Here is a 14,318-nt window from a genome sequence, read left to right as displayed (position 1 = left end):
TTCCCTGAGCGGAGAGATGTTTTGGGAACGCTTGATGACACTGAGCTTATTAAAAGATTGTTTGGACTAAAACAGAATCATTAGTGAGACTGACTTTGTGTGTGATGAAGAGGAGAACACATGATGTTTCTACACAACATCATTTAAATAAATACAGAACGTCCTCACAATGTTACACTTTATGGTAACGGGGAAAATGCAGCTGTGCAACAGTGACGATTCTGTCAGAAGCAACAATGATGGAAGTCATGAATCAAACTTTGATCTGGCTTAATGCACGTGGTAAAGATAATGAGCATGACGAGGGTCCTCAGTTACAGCCCACTTAAACTTTGATTTACACACAATCATGTCAGCTGCATAATGAAGGATATCTCAACTTCATTACAACAGCTCAAATATTTTATAGGCTTATTTTTTATTGAGGCTCCTTCAAATAACAGCAGAGCTACAGCCTGATATTTGAGAGACGAGGATGCACCTGAACAATAAATGTTTCTATTGTTACGTTGTATTTACCGTCATGTAGAGAACACAAGTTAACTTGGGGTGTAGTTGAAAGAGGAATTGGACAGTGGAAGAGAAGATGTTCTTCATGGAGAGGGTTTGCAACATGTGTCTGTGCAATATGTGCAAGATGCAGCACTATTACAGGCTGTGAAACCATGTGGCTGAACCAAGATCATTTCACACAGCTGAGTCTAATTACCTGTTATCTTCATTAACATATAGGCTACATTTATTTCTCAGGCTTTCTTTACACTTTGTAAATATCATCTTATAATGAATTTTGGCATCATAGTTTTGTTCCATAACCTTTGTAAGTTACCTGCCTGGTTACCTGCCTATACACATAATATACCAAATTACTACTGTTTCATATTTCCAGCTGAGACTGTGAGAAAACTACAACACGTCATCATTATTTCTACTTTGCTGCTCTGACTGTGGTAAAACAGCGACCTCTCACTCTCTCCCAGGAGTAATCCTTCTCCTGCTGACAGTCACAGTAAATTCTCTTCTGCTTCATTAATTAGTTTTAGTCCTCGTTAACTCTCAGTGTGATTCTGAGATGCTTGATAAATATGGGCCCAGGGTCAGAGTCTGACTGATAACACCTGTTTTTCATCTTTTATGCATCAAACAGCTCATGTATAAGACATCTGTAAAGTGCTGATTCAACAAAATCCAGAGATAACTGTTCAGTTTGTAGTCAGTTAAGAGACTTAAGTGAAGATGACAAAATCCAGATCCAGACTTCGGTCCAGATGGATCATCAGGATCCAGCTGATCCTCTCTCAACACACTCCTGGATGTTCACTCACACTCTGACAGAGATCATCACAATCTGATGAGAGAAGAAGAAACAACAGAGGTCATAAATCAGTGTTTAGTAAGACTCACTTCATCAGCTGTCAGTCAGTGATGCAGCACATCCAGTATAAAGAGCAGCAGGGACTTCAGTCTTGTTCAGACCAGAAGTGGAACAGCTGTGCAGCGTAGCCTGCTTCCTTTCAGCTCTCATGTTAACGTGTTGGAGTGAACACACTGAGCTCCAAGCTCACACACCTGCACAGACTTTTGCTATCAAGTCTGTTTATTCTGCAGATTTCACTCAAGTACACAGAGGAAATAAAGTGCTGAGAGTCATGAACACATCATTACTGCAGAAACAGAGAAATTCACTCATCAGTTTACTGATGGATTTACTGTTGATACATGTCAACTGTTAGAAAAGTTGAAAGCTACAGAGTCTCTGTGGGATTTGAAGATCTTCCCTGCTGTTAAATCATCACATTACAATCAGTCAGAGCTCTCAGCTAAACACCTGCTGTGATTCCTGGACTTCAGCAGAGGTTCTGGTCTATATTAAGACCACATGTTTACTAAACGTAATGATGCTTGTGTGAAATCAGAGCCAGTGATTTGCAGGCTGCAGTCAGACTGATCTTAGAGCTCTGACAAAGATGAACTGATCAATTCTTTAGTGTTGAAATGAGAGAACAAACACTTTCAGATCAGATTTGATGGTAGGACAGTTTGATGATGAGGACCACTGTCTCTATACATCTTGTAAGGCTGTCAGCTGTAATCCAGCTTTATTTCCTGCAGACATCAACACAACAACAACAGTCGTCTTCACATCAACTCAAACACATGATCACAACAAGCTTCTGGCTGATCTGATTGGCTGACTGTTCTCTCTCTCTCTGTCTTTCTGTCCAATCCTGAAGCCTGTCACCATTCTCCTCTCACAGCTTCACTGAGGAAAGCAGCCACTGAGAAGGTTGAAGGTTCACCAGGAAATACTGGATCTTTGCTTTGATACTAACTGTGTTTAATACAATACTGCTGAAACCAGCACGGACTGACTCCAACTCTCTACTCACATCAGAGTGTTCAGTCTACAGTCTGGACTCTTCTGAAGATCAGACAGCTGCTTCACGTCTTCGCTCCGCAGCTTGTTTCCCCACAGAACCGAACACGGATCCAGCTCTCTCAGATCCAGCTCTCTCAGATGGGATGAGGGGTTGGACTTCAGAGCTGAGGCCAGAGAATCACAGCTGATCTTTGACAAACTGCAGTCGCACAATCTGAATAAAGAATAAATGACGTCACTTTAGAAAACAAAGTTCCTTTTTTAAATCATTCAATGTTTCATAATCTGTTCAGATGTGAAGAAGGTTTAGAAGCTGCTGGAACAGCCTTCAGAGGATCTGAGAGGAGCTGAAAATATACATATTTTTAAACATGAACTAAAAACCATCTGTTTAGTCTGGCTTTTATGTAGTGTTTTATCATTTTATGGTTTTATTATTTATATTTATTTTATTTATCATCATGATTTATTTTATTCTATTTTGTTTTATCAACATTTTACTGTTGATCATTATCAATTATTTTTTAAAATTCTTTATTAACATTTTACTATTTTAATAATCTATTTATAATGTGTAGTATTTGATTACTTTTTTGTTGTTTTTATTGCTTGTATTATCTTTTATTATTTATATTTTATTATCTTAACTACCCATTTTTTATTGTTGTCTTATTTATTGAACCTTTTTTGCTTTTTTAATTGCTTTGGTGTTCATTAGTCTCTAAATCCATTTTTAACATCCTATGTTTTGTCAGTCGCTTGTGCAGCACTTTGAATTGCATTTTATTTGTTTGAAAGGTGCTATATAAATAAAGTTTGACTGATTGATTGATAGAATGTAGAAGTTTATAAAATGGAAACTCCAAACAGCTGAACCCAACAGGATGCAGGTTTAAAACTGTCAAATACAAACAGTAATATTAATGACAACATGCTGCTACTTCAATAAAGACGTAGTGACTTCACCTCTTAAACTCTGCAGCTCCACCAGTGACTCCATCTATACAAACTCATGTTGTGCAGCCAAACACAAGTAAAAATGCAAAAACACTCAAACATGACACAGCTATATTTTTTAGGCCTACATGTGCAAAACAGTTGAGCAAGAATAATAAAAGACCTGCATCACTTGCAAGGGCTTCATCATTATGCACATTTAAACAACATAAATGCTATCCCATAATGCAACACATGGACTGTCAGTTACATTTCTGCCTTCTACTGGATTGAAAATAAGACTCAGTTCTCCTATTTAATCTAAATGATTATATATAAAATAAAACTAATATATATATTCCCACCCTCATCCCATTCTCTAATATAACTTCTCAATCGAGGCTCTGAGAGAGTCTGAAAGCCTCTCAGCAGCCTCTGCACTTCCTCTCCAGTAATAATCTCTATTCTCTCAGATTTCCTTTCTGCCTCAGCGGCACAGTTAATCACCATGGACAGAAATGCTCAGAACTTCATCTTGTCCTCACAAAAACAATATTCATCATGCTTCCTACCTGATTAGTTCTCCTTCACTTCTTGAATCTTTTCATTCCTAGCTGCTTCCTCATGACTCAGCCTTCTCTTGGACCTGATCCTCATGACTTCCATCTCTGTCTTTCTCTTTGGACAGTCTGCTTGCCTCATGTCTCCCCCCACACTGATTACACTGGGGTTCTTTTTCACAGTTTCTGCTGCTGCACGTCTCATCTCCACATTAACCACATATCCCCAAATCATGTCTACACACAAGCCAGCTGTGTCCACATTTCCAACAACGTCTGCACTGAATGTGTTTGGGAACAAACAGCCTTACTGGGTAACTGATATGATCTCAGAATACTTTGTCAGGCAGGATTTCTGATTCAAAATGCAACACACCAGGGGCCAGATGCATAAAACTCTGTGTAGATTCATGACTAAAACTGTGTGAACGCATAAAGCCACAAACATGCAGACGCATTCTTTTCATCAGATTTATAAAGCCGTGCGTACGCATGGTTCTGTTTTATAAATCTGTCGTTGAGGAACTTGGCGCACATGCACGAGCCTCATTTCCACTCCCACAATTAAACATAAATGGATGAAGACACACCCTGAACCAGCTGTTTTCATATCAATTGGTCACCTGCCTCATCAGTCTGTACAGCTGTCAATGAAACAAACGGGAAAGAAGAAGTGCAGTTTCACTAAATTGTGTTGCACCGGCGAGTTTCTCCAACAGCCAGAATAGCTGTCATCACGCGCCACCATTACACACGGCTGTGCGGCTCTTTATACCATCCATATCATTAATTCATCACATGGACTGTAAACCATCATCAGCAGTAATATCTCAGAAATGGAATCAATGTTGTAGTTTGTAGCTCATATCTAAACCGACTTTACAAGGTGTGCCACAACTATGGATAAAATAAAAAGAATAATAAGAGCAAAATAAAATGTTGGCTCCTATGGAAATTAAAGTAATGACAAAATTAAACACAAAAATAATTAATCAATGTTAACTTAATAAATGCGCCTTTGATTGACATTTTACAAATACCTGTGTAAACACCCCAAAAAAACCCAAAAACACACACAATCAGTGCAGCTGGTTATCAACCTAAACAAACAATGTTTTACTAAAAGATTCCGTCTCTCAGCTTATATTTCATCTCCACCTCATCACATCAGCCTCAGATCTCTTAGGAAAAACATGTGTACGCCTGGTCTAAAGTATGCGTGAGGTGTTCACATGGATTTCTCTTTCTTTCTCTCTATCATCACTGTAGTGACTTGATTTCGACAAAACAAAAAAAACCTAAGCCACAGTGAGGGGCTGCTACCAAGACATGTAATTGACACGTCGTCATGCGGCGGCTCCATGTACTAAATCAAACATCTTCGGACTTGCGCTTAAGATGTGTTTATTTATCACTGTGCACCAATAAAGCATTTGCTATGCATACACTTATATCTATAACTTGCATGAAAACAAACAAAAAGGCTTAAAGATTAGCCTCTAAACAGCGGTCAAAAAACTGTGTGCTTCTCCCGGTAAGCAGCACACCTGAGGAGTAATTGCCTCTTCTTCTACAAATGCATTTCCATATGCTGCTGTCCAATACGTCACCCACTGTGGCAACCAGGGAATGACCTTAACACAGTCATAGATACAAATGGCTATAACACTGTAACTTCAAATTTCTTCTTCTTTCTTCTGTTTTCTTCCTGATTTCTTCCCGCTGCCTCTTTCAAGCTCGTCCACCTCAATCTTCCTTCTGCCGTCCTTCTATGGGACTGTCATGACTCAGGGCAGCTAATATAGCAGCTAGCATCTACCTTACTTTTAAACTTGAAATCAGATTTTTGTGCACATTGTAATAACTCCATTTCCACAAAGTAGACATTTTACACGTCACACAGTTCTAACTGAACCATTTACAATAAGTAACCACTGCATACACACAACACAGTGCACATGTACACATGTTCACTGAGTAAAGGTGCAAATGCAAAGTTTTCTCTGGATTTCAAGAACTGATTATTGATCAAATAAGAATTGCAATTGATCACAACTATTTTATTTATTTTTTGTCCAGCTCTAAAGATTAGAAGATGGAAACTCTAAACACCTGAACCCAACAGGATGCAGGTTAAAAACTGTCAAATATAAAAGACAACAAAAGTTTCAGTGGTTCAGAGTGAATTATCCAGTGCAGATTTTTCTTGTTATATGAAGGTTTTAAATGTGTAGCTCAACATTGCTCTGACACAGTCAATGGACTAAACCACTGAAGAAGAAAATAGACTTTCCCATTAAGATCCTCAGTGTGGATCAGCATAATATCAGCTTTATGTCTGCAGTTTAGTGTCACCACAACTGTCACATCATATTAATCTCAGCACAGCAGTAAGAAATGGTGTCTGACCTCAGAGTCTGTAGACTGCAGACTCTGAGGTCACCTGCATTGATCTCTGTGTCCCTGTGTGTGTGTGTTCTAATGGATCAATATCAATCATCAGACATTATTCATTAAAACACATTAAAGAGTATAATAAAGAAATATTTCTCCTTCATCAAATAAACTTGATCCATTTAAAACAGATATTAGTTGAGAGGATCTTCTGTATACAGATGTGACTCTTTACCAAAAAATATAAACATTACATGACTTTAACAACTAACAGTGGACATTTTCTACAGTTTCTTTAAGAATCAGTCATCTTTTATAACTACAGACTAAACTTTGTACAATAAAAAATGAAAATATGGGAAAAAAATAACTTCATGGATGTAAGTTATGTATGTACATAAATTAGGTTCAGTTGTTAAACATTAAGATCAACAATAGTAACAGACAGTCAGTGAACTGACCTCAGAGTCTCCAGTCTACAGTTTGGACTCTCCAGTCCAGCAGACAGATGCTTCACTGCTGAGACAGACAGCTTGCTCTCGCTCAGATCAAGCTCTCTGAGATGGGAGGGGTTGGACTTCAGAGCTGAAGCCACAACTTCACAGTGAGTCTCTGAGAGTCCACATCCAGCAAGTCTGTAATGCAGATAACATACATACAATATACACTTTAATGATAAATATAGATTCTAGGCATTTTGATCACTAAACAAACTAAGATGTGATGAATAGTTCAGTTATCTCTGTTGGCAGAGCTGGTCGGCCATTAATCAGAAGGTTGGTGGTTTGAAACTTGAGCTCCTTCTGTCCACATGTCCAAGTGTCTTTGAGCAACACACTCAATCCAAAATTGTACGTATATGTAAAAAAATGTGAGTCACTTTGGACAAAAGCGTCTGAAAATGAAAGTAATGTAAATGTGTCATGTTGTGATTTACCCTTCAAATCAAAGTTGAGTTATTCAGTAACTCTCCTCACTCTCTCTGCTGCTGTACTGCAGACTTTTTAATGGGATTCTCTGTTTTGGTTTCATCTTGCAGACAAAGGCAAAGAAAATGGAGTTGCATTTATGCTTCTATAAAGTCCACAGTGATTGCTTCTTATTTGTCTTAAATGTCTCCTTGCTTTGCTCACTTGAGTCGTATCCTTGTGTCTTAGTCCCTCCCACCTAAGATACAAGGGAGAGATGCAGGAAAAGATGTGAGGGAAGAAGAATCAAGGAAACATGTTTTTGGACGTCCTTTCCTTTCAGGCGTCATCTGAAGTGACGTCAGCTGTCAGTCTACAGGTGTTAACAGCTCTTCAGTGTCTTTTCATGTGCTGGAGTTTAAATGTGATGTACTGTCTAAAAAATGAATAATGGCGTACAGTTACCACTGCCAGCACAGTGATGTAGTGATGTCCTCCAACATGACAAAAGACAACGTGAAATATCTCTGCATGTTTCTCCTGAAATAAACTGTTTGACAAACATCTGCATGTTATATTGTGAACAGATCCATCAAACAGTTTGTAACTGCTCAGACACTGAATACACATTTCTACTGGCAGAAACTTTTTCTAATATATATTTGTTATTTACATCTGCATTCATTGATATTCTGTTTGTAAATTCATTATTTAATAATTCATGTTATGATGAGAATGTCTCATAATTTGTAGGAATAATTTAAACTTGTAGTTTATATGTTTTAAGGAAAGAGGAAATATGTAAATATATCTGACATCAATGTTTACTTTCTACCTTGTCACAGTCTGGCTCTATGTATCTTCCTCTCAGCTCTGAGTGAGTCTGGCTCTACTAAGTTCACGTCTCACTCACACCAACTTTCTTCCTCACTGCTTTATGTGACTATCTAGTCATGTACAGTGCTGGTTATGGAGCGGCTTGTTTAGTGTTGGCTTAGTTACTCTTCATCTAGACATCACTCTCTTAGGTTGTATTTATCCATCATCATTTATGTGTTACACTTCTGTTATCCAGTCCTTTTGCTCATGTAATTTTACTCATTCATACGATGAGTTGCCAGTTTTTATGAGCATCTTATTTCACCACAGTAGTGATGTCTGTATATAGTTTGTGTTCAACATTAGATGCACTATGCCACTCCCATCTGCCCTGCTATCACTGCAATCACCTCATTCCCCTCACCTGAGCTTCCCGCCCATCTCCCTACACACAAACTATCAGGAGACAGTTTCACCTCTCTCACTGCTGTTATATAGGAGCATGTGTTTAGTTTAAGGAATTGTTATGAGGAAAATGTAATCTGAGACACTACTGCATTTTATTTTATAGGAACATCATCTGTCTCATTGTGTTTTTTGTGTTTTTAGTTTTCTGTTTGCTCTGTGTTTCCTTCCTGTGTTCATGTACTCCTCCCCAGCCTGCTTTTCCCTCCTCACTTTCCCTCCACACCTGCCCTGCATCAGCCTCGTTAGTCCTGCCCTGCTCCCTGTGTCTTCACCAGCCAATCAGCTTCTTTCCTGTTCTCCTGCTCCACCTGCACCTCATCCCCTCTTCAGTTTAGTTTTATTTAAGTCCTGAGGGATGTTCCATCAAGCTGGCTAACGGGATAACCTGGTTTATTTCAATAAGCCTCGATAATTTAAGTGAGAGTTCGTTCCATCACCGCGGCTTATATGAGTCCCAGCTCAGTAACCATGGTAACTTAGTCAGCAGAACTAGCTGCTCTGTGGCAGGTTAAAGGTCAAACTTAATTCAGCTGCGTGTCAAAGAATGTCTGACGGACGGAAACAGACTCTCAAAAGACGGTTCCATCAAGAGTCTTTTCACACTCACAACCCTTTTATTTAAAAGCTCAGCATTTATAATTTAAGAAATAAAAGTGTGCCAGCGTTATTTTGAAGTTATTTATTTATTCATTCACTCATTTTGTTCAAGCTGTGAAGACAAAAAGAAAATGAAATAAAGTCCAAACCATGACCTTCTGCTGTGTTTAAATGTATACAGTATTAACTGCTTATAGTGATCACAGTTACAGTGATCAACTGTTTATATGGATCAAAAAGCTCTGAGACAGAATCATTCATATACAACATTTATGCTGTTTAAATAAGTGACCTATAGAAATCAAGTAGTCCACCTACAGTGATCATTTTGGGTCTCTTCATACATGACAACATGTGGAAAAACATTTTAAACCACGTAAATCTATTTTTGTACTTTACTCCCATGATAAGCGGCTGCTGCTGCGTGAACACTGACATCATGACAGAGACAGGAAGTCATTTTCTCTCAATGACAAACGTCGTCTCCTCGAAGCTTATGACAATAAAAGGGGGGAAGAAATTTAAGTGAAATTCACTGCTCTCTTCACCTGTTCTGCCGCCGGGGAAAATAAGAAACTTGTCATTGGCAAAAGTCAGAACCTGCTGCTTTAAAAATGCTCACAATGCATTTGAAACAGCTGTACTGTATCATGACACAGTCAATAAAATTCAGTAACTTTATATTCATGTAGGCTAATAAATATACACATGTCAATTAGATGGTTTTCTGCATGAGAAAAAGAAAAAGAAAAGGTTATGATATTATAGTGATATTTGACCCGGACAGACGTGATCACTCTAAGCGGTTTCCACTTATTTATATCCTTCTCCAGTTTCTTTATCTCCAACTGCAACTTAATTTTTAACTTTCAGTGATGCTTGTAAATGGACATTTTGTGAAAGAGAAAATATGTCAAATAGTATGGTAATGTTGGTGAGTTGGTTCTCTTAAGTTGCCTACACCATCATTTTAATTATACATCTGATATTATCCAGTCTAGTGATAATATAACCACAGTCACTGATCTGTCTGCTTGCCTCATGTCTCCCCCCACACTGATTACACTTGGGTTCTTTTTCACAGTTTCTGCTGCTGCACGTCTCATCTCCACATTAACCACATATCCCCAAATCATGTCTACACACAAGCCAGCTGTATCCACATTTCCAACAACGTCTGCACTGAATGTGTTTGGGAACAAACAGCCTTACTGGGTAACTGATATGATCTAAGAATACTTTGTCAGGCAGGATTTCTCATTCAAAATGCAACACACCAGGGGCCAGATGCATAACACTCTGTAGATTCATGACTAAAACTGTGTGTACGCATAAAGCCACAAACATGCAGACGCATTCTTTTCATCAGATTTATAAAGCCATGCGTACGCATGGTTCTGTTTTATAAATCTCAATCATTGAGGAACTGGGCGCACGTGCACGAGCCTCATTTCCACTCCCACAATTAACCATAAATGGATGAAGACACACCCTGAACCAGCCGTTTTCATATCAATTGGTCACCTGCCTCATCAGTCTGTACAGCTGTCAATGAAACAAACGGGAAAGAAGAAGTGCAGTTTCACTAAATTGTGTTGCACCGGCGAGTTTCTCCAACAGTCAGAATAGCTGTCATTACGCGCCACCATTACACGAGGCTGTGCCGCTCTTTATACCATCCATATCATTAATTCATCACATGGACTGTAAACCATCGTCAGCAGTAATATCTCAGAAATGGAATCAATGTTGTAGTTTGTAGCTCATATCTAAACCGACTTTACAAGGTGTGCCACAACTAAGGATAAAATAAAAACAATAATAAGAGAAAAATAAAATGTTGGCTCCTATGGAAATTAAAGGAATGACAAAATTAAACACAAAAATAATTAATCAATGTTAAATTAATAAATGCGCCTTTGATTGGCATTTTACAAATACCTGTGTAAACACCCCAAAAGAACCCAAAGACACACACAATCAGTGCAGCTGGTTATCAACCTGAACAAACAATGTTTTACTAAAAGATTCCGTCTCTCAGCTTATATTTCATCTCCACCTCATCACATCAGTCTCAGATCTCTTAGGAAAAACATGTGTACGCCTGGTCTAAAGTATGCGTGAGGTGTTCACATTCTCACCGCACATTCTGTCTTTATAAATACCAGTTTATGTGTGGGAAATGGCGTGTGCCTGGTTTTTGTGCATACGTATCGTTTATCCATCTGGCCCCTGGTCTTGTTTCAAACCTTTCTCCGTCACTCATCCTGATCATTCAATGACTGTCAACAACTTACTGGAACTCTTCTATGAAGTGTGAAACATGACACCTGCTAACCATCTAACTCATATTTCCAACAACTTCTTCAGCTGTGTCTGTGAAACACATCCAACAATGATCAATCCATTTCTTTTAACATCAATTAAGTTGACATCACCAAGTTTGTCCTTAATCCAACTGGCGACTTCATGTTTGTTCAACAGAACTCCAAATCTGTCCTTGTTCCCAGTCAGTTTTGTTCCAGCCAAGTGGATTTCTCTTTCTTTCTCTCTATCATCATTGTAACTTCAAATTTCTTCTTCTTTCTTCTGTTTTCTTCCTGATTTCTTCTCGCTGCCTCTTTCAAGCTCGTCCACCTCAATCTTCCTTCCGCCGTCCTTCTATGGGACTGTCATGACTCAGGGCAGCTAATATAGCAGCTAGCATCTACCTTACTTTCAAACTTGAAATAAGATTTTTGTGCACATTGTAATAACTCAATTTCCACAAAGTAGACATTTTACACGTCACGCAGTTCTAACTGAACCATTTACAATAAGTAACCACTGCACACATACAACACAGTGCACATGTACACATGTTCACTGAGTAAAGGTGCAAATGCAAAGTTTTCTCTGGATTTCAAGAATCGATTATTGATCATTCAAATAAGAACTGCAATTGATCACAACTATTTTATTTATTTTTTGTCCAGCCCTAAAGTTTAGAAGACAGAAACTCCAAACACCTGAACCCAACAGGATGCAGGTTAAAAACTGTCAAATATTAAAGACAAAAAAAGTTTCAGTGGTTCAGAGTGAATTATCCAGTGCAGATGTTTCTTGTTATATGAAGGTTTTAAATGTGCAGCTCAACATTGCTCTGACACAGTCAATGGACTAAACCACTGAAGAAGAAAATAGACTTTCCCATTAAGATCCTCAGTGTGGATCAGCATAATATCAGCTTTATGTCTGCAGTTTAGTGACACCACAACTGTCACATCATATTAATCTCAGCACAGCAGTAAGAAATGGTGTCTGACCTCAGAGTCTCCAGTCTACAGTGTGGACTGAAGACTCTGAGGTCACCTGCATTGATCTCTGTGTCCCTGTGTGTGTGTTTGTGTGCGTGTGTGCGTGTGTGTGTGTGTGTGTTCTGAAGGATCAATATCAATGATCAGACATTATTCATTAAAACACATTAAAGAACATAATAAAGAAATATTTCTCCTTCATCAAGGAAACTTGATCCATTTAAAACAAATATTAGTTGAGAGGATCTTCTGTATACAGATGTGACTCTTTACCAAAAAATAATTGATTTTAACAACAACAGTGGACATTTTCTACAGTTTCTTTAAGAATCAGTCATCTTTTATAACTACAGACTAAACTTTGTACAGTAAAAAATGAAAATATGGGAAAAAAATAACTTCATGGATGTAAGTTATGTATGTACATAAATTAGGTTCAGTTGTTAAACATTAAGATCAACAATAGTAACAGACAGTCAGTGAACTTACATCAGAGTCTCCAGTCTACAGTTTGGACTCTCCAGTCCAGCAGACAGATGCTTCACTGCTGAGACAGACAGAATGTTCCGGCCCAGATTCAGCTCTCTGAGATGGGAGGGGTTGGACTTCAGAGCTGAAGCCACAACTTCACAGTGAGTCTCTGAGAGTCCACATTCAGCAAGTCTGTAATGCAGATAACATACATACAATATACACTTTAATAATAAATATAGATTCTGGGCATTTTGATCACTAAACAAACTAAGATGTGATGAATAGCTCAGTTATATCTGTTGGCAGAGCTGGTCAGCCATTAATCACAAGGTTGGTGGTTTGAAACTTGAGCTCCTTCTGTCCACATGTCCAAGTGTCTTCGAGCAACACACTCAATCCAAAATTGTACGTGTATGTAAAAAAGTGTGAGTCACTTTGGACAAAAGCGTCTGAAAATGAAAGTAATGTAAATGTGTCATGTTGTGATTTACCCTTCAAATCAAAGTTGAGTTATTCAGTAACTCTCCTCACTCTCTCTGCTGCTGTACTGCAGACTTTTTAATGGGATTCTCTGTTTTGGTTTCATCTTGCAGACAAAGGCAAAGAAAATGGAGTTGCATTTATGCTTCTATAAAGTCCTCAGTGATTGCTTCTTATTTGTCTTAAATGTCTCCTTGCTTTGCTCACTTGAGTCGTATCCTTGTGTCTTAGTCCCTCCCACCTAAGATACAAGGGAGAGATGCAGGAAAAGATGTGAGGGAAGAAGAATCAAGGAAACATGTTTCTGGACGTCCTTTCCTTTCAGGCGTCATCTGAAGTAACGTCAGCTGTCAGTCTACAGGTGTTAACAGCTCTTCAGTGTCTTTTGATGTGCTGGAGTTTAAATGTGATGTACTGTCTAAAAAATGAATAATGGCGTACAGTTACCACTGCCAGCACAGTGATGTAGTGATGTCCTCCAACATGACAAAAGACAACATGAAATATCTCTGCATGTTTCTCCTGAAATAAACTGTTTGACAAACATCTGCATGTTATATTGTGAACAGATCCATCAAACAGTTTGTAACTGCTCAGACACTGAATACACATTTCTACTGGCAGCAACTTTTTCTAAAATATATTTGTTATTTGCATCTGCATTCATTGATATTCTGTTTGTAAATTCATTATTTAATAATTCATGTTATGATGAGAATGTCTCATAATTTGTAGGAATAATTTAAGCTTGTAGTTTATATGTTTTAAGGAAAGAGGAAATATGTAAACATATCTTACATCAATATTTACTTTCTACCTTGTCACAGTCTGGCTCTATGTATCTTCCTCTCAGCTCTGAGTGAGTCTGGCTCTACTAAGTTCACGTCTCACTCACACCAACTTTCTTCCTCACTGCTTTATGTGACTATCTAGTCATGTACAGTGCTGGTTATGGAGCGGCTTGTTTAGTGTTGGCTTAGTTACTCTTCATCTAGACATCACTCTC

General features: G+C 38.3%; 1 protein-coding gene across 3 annotated transcripts in view; it reads right to left on the bottom strand.

Annotated features, from left to right (window-relative positions):
- Nucleotides 1-14,318, bottom strand: part of LOC121896768 (NACHT, LRR and PYD domains-containing protein 12-like) — a 57,872-nt gene that overhangs the window by 27,775 nt on the left and 15,779 nt on the right. For 2 of the 3 annotated variants that reach the window (XM_042410770.1, XM_042410771.1), the window contains exon 5: nt 12,848-13,021. In XM_042410770.1, the coding sequence (XP_042266704.1) occupies nt 12,848-13,021 (174 nt within the window). Of the gene's footprint in view, nt 1-2,285; nt 2,595-6,731; nt 6,906-12,847; nt 13,022-14,318 lie in introns of those variants that run through there. The other variant, XM_042410773.1, reaches the window with a different exon arrangement.

Source organism: Thunnus maccoyii, chromosome 5 (genome assembly GCF_910596095.1).
Source record: "Thunnus maccoyii chromosome 5, fThuMac1.1, whole genome shotgun sequence".
NCBI classification, from domain to species: Eukaryota; Metazoa; Chordata; class Actinopteri; order Scombriformes; family Scombridae; genus Thunnus; species Thunnus maccoyii.
This window is presented reverse-complemented; position numbering and strand designations above follow the sequence as displayed.